We start from the raw sequence: 3,133 nt of genomic DNA, 5'->3' as shown, positions 1-3,133 counted from the left end.
ATGTCTTTTCGAGGGTTATATGGTTTTTAGAGAGGGAGAGGAGTCAAGAATCAAGATGGTTTTTGTGGTTCTTATTACATGTGGTGTTGATATTTTTCACTTCTCGTGCCAGATAATTATCCCAAGAAATTGGATAAGTATAAAACTTATTTGTATAAAAGTAGTCAAAAATTTCGAAAGAAGCTGAGTCTTTTATATATCTCTCATTGGCCTCTTGATGATAAGCCGAAAGTTTAACTACAAAGCCTTACTAATCCTGTTAATTTATATCATCGATTTAGTTTCTGTCCAACATGGCAAGGCTCCATCTTCTCAACTTCGTGGTGCCAATAGAACCTTTACTCCCTTTTAACCCCTAAAAAGAGCGACATGCTTGCAAAAGATATCTTAGATGGATAGGGTTTGGTGATCCGGGGTATAATTTGTTGGTTAATCATTGTTACACGTTTACTTTTGTACATATTTCATGTACACTCTTTTGATTGTGTTTTCATTCATGTCACAATTTTAATTAATAAACACGATTTCAGCTGATGTGTATATATCATGGTATACTTGGTGTGTAACCATCAAGACTTTAATTTGTATTCCCTGAAAGCATGACATAAATGCAATCAAGTATCAACCTTAAAACCATGAACCCAGGTCCTTGATTTAACCAGTGATTGGTAACGAATCCATCACAAGCCAGGCTGCCGGCATCATTAATTATAGAGTAAACTGCATAAGATCAATAACAAGAAGAGCAGCAACAACAGCAATTTAACACCACAAAGCCAAAAACCACTTTTATAGAGATGACTGGCCCACAACATTGGGACACATCAATAGGCAATTTCTTGCATGTACAATTGCACCCATGGGAAGCTTCCATCAGCGGAAGCTTTCAAAGAAAATAAAATATTGACATAATCAAAAGCCACATATTGGCTTCAATGTATATATTACAAAAAAAACAAACTCACTCAATCTTACAATCTTTATTGGAGGTACCAGCTTAACCAATACAAACTCTCTTGCAACCAAGACACAAGGCCATAATAGGCTTTAATTGTTATACATTTGGGACACAACAAATTTGATTTTTTGAAAAACAAAAGAAGATGAAATTGTTCATGCTTTGGTGAAGTTAAAATGAAAAGTTCATCATGTCCATGCTCAAGCTTTCCATCATGACATTCTCCATGAAACCGCATTTAGCTGGTGCCTTCTTCAAACTTTCCCCTCTAGGCTTGAATGCACAGGAAGAGATAGGAATTACAGGGATATTCTCACAGTTGCAAAGCTCGACCATATAGCCATCTGGGTCATGGAAGAACACCTGATCCACCTTTGCCCCATCATCTTCTACCACAGCTGTTACATACCTCATCCCCATATCTTGGAGCCTCCTTATAACTAGTCCAACATCAGTACACTGTCAAAAATATGTTGTTAAAATATAAGCCATACGATCAGTGAAACAACTATTACTCCAATGTATATAGCCTAACGTTTATACTTTGCTTTTTTCCTTTTTCCAAATTTAAGTTCGTATTTTCTTACCTGGAAGGAGATGTGGTTGTCTTTGGGATTAATTGGTCGCAATTCATTGACGGTGTCATACTCATCAAGTGCAGGGTTCTCAATTAAGTGTATCCCAATGCCATAATTGTACAACCTACATAAATTCATACAAATTTGATTAAAAAGATTCATCTTTTCCCAAAAAAAAAAAAAAAATTCTAAAGAAAAATGTTCAGACAAGTGTGTCAATATTCTTCATCAAATTTTTTTTTTGATAATTAAAGTTTGATCAAGGATTTTAAGTAGGTACTCCTATATTTTTATTTATGGAAAATGTAAACGGATAAAGAAAACACATGCATATATATAGAGGGCGTATAGAAAGCTAACCAAGCTCCATTGAAATTGAAAGAAGAGGGGCGTTTGATGAGAACAAAGCCCAAGACGTCTTCATAGAACCGCACTGAATCCCAAACTGATCTGCACAACAAAGATACATGATTCAATGAGAGCAGAGGCAGTGCCTCGTAGCTGCTTACTTCCACGATCTCCATTTCTCAGTTCTTAAACTATTTTTTTTTGGCACACAATTGCACTCAACTAGCTTGCCTCTTAATTCTTTTTTCTAGTTCTTCCTTGTATGCATGAACTACATTATAGGGATGCTCCTTTTATAAAGAAAGATGTTGGAAATATTATGTTGCCTTAACTCAAACTGTGCCCAACTATTGTTGTGCAATGTTGAAGAGTGAGTTATAAGTGAGGAACTTTCCTGGCAGATTCTCTCGTGTCAAATCAGACAAACTGAAAGCAGTCATAATCATGTGGTTTTCTTTTCGTCCACATTTTTATTTCTCTATGACTTCCAATTATCCAATACGACCAAACTAGGATAGTAAATAAGAAATGCTATAGAAGTTTCCTTTTCAATTTCAAATAGGCTCGAGCCTGCATAGTAACCAGCCAAGGCTAGCAATCTGTACACTGTTATATATATCTAATTAATAAATAAAATCTTAATCGTGAAATGGATTGTTGTTACTAATATAATATCCATCCTCTCATTTTGGATTTTGGGTAATAAACAGTAATTAATGACCCCTCATGAATGATAATAGGCCGAGGCTATAATCTAAAAAGTACTGCTTAGTTCTCATTGTTATTTTTGTGATAAACGCTGAGTTTGCTTGCTATGAACGTAGAATTAAGAAACAACTTGGCTAGAGAGTTGTCAAGCCTAAAGCAAACATGAAATTAAAAGCAATTAATATGCCGGGTCCTCATAAACTATTCTCCAAATCCATTAAAGATATTTTGTGATATCAAAGTTTTAGATCACAAAATATCTTCGATGGATTTGGAGAAATGCAACTGCTATTGACACCTCAATTCAGTGAGTTCCATTTTGTGCTAGACATCAGCATTTCCATTTTTGTAGAATGACAATATCAATGGTTTTGTTTTTCCAAACTGGAGGATAGATATGGGAAAAGGTTATAAACAAGACCAGCCTAATTTATTAGGATTTGTGCATTTATGCATTGAGCCATGGCTTCCTTGAGCTCCATGATGGTATTCAAACTAAACTGGTTTAATTACAGCCATTAGGCATGGTCCCTAAGCTTGT

The 3,133-nt window shown here is 35.2% G+C and overlaps 1 protein-coding gene across 1 annotated transcript; it reads right to left on the bottom strand.

Moving 5' to 3' along the window:
- Positions 1 to 761: 761 nt before the first annotated feature.
- On the bottom strand, positions 762 to 2,334 carry LOC115993871. The gene is made up of 3 exons (XM_031117852.1): positions 1,897 to 2,334; positions 1,546 to 1,660; positions 762 to 1,417 (listed from the first exon to the last, which is right to left on the bottom strand). The coding sequence occupies exons 1-3, from the start codon at positions 2,058 to 2,060 to the stop codon at positions 1,130 to 1,132; spliced, it is 567 nt and encodes a 188-aa protein (XP_030973712.1). The 5' UTR covers positions 2,061 to 2,334; the 3' UTR covers positions 762 to 1,129.
- Between the last annotated feature and the right edge of the window lie 799 nt (positions 2,335 to 3,133).

This window comes from Quercus lobata, chromosome 6, assembly GCF_001633185.2.
Source record: "Quercus lobata isolate SW786 chromosome 6, ValleyOak3.0 Primary Assembly, whole genome shotgun sequence".
Lineage (NCBI taxonomy): Eukaryota > Viridiplantae > Streptophyta > Magnoliopsida > Fagales > Fagaceae > Quercus > Quercus lobata.
The sequence above is the reverse complement of the archived record's forward strand: the minus strand, read 5'-3'. Positions and strand labels throughout refer to the sequence as shown.

Coding starts and splice junctions, on each gene's coding strand:
- LOC115993871 (XM_031117852.1), bottom strand. CDS start 2,060: ATGGAGATCGTGGAAGTAAGCAGCTACGAGGCACTGCCTCTGCTCTCA. Junction 1,661..1,896: donor TTCAATTTCAATGGAGCTTG/GTTAGCTTTCTA, acceptor GAATTTATGTAG/GTTGTACAATTATGGCATTG. Junction 1,418..1,545: donor ACAACCACATCTCCTTCCAG/GTAAGAAAATAC, acceptor TATTTTTGACAG/TGTACTGATGTTGGACTAGT.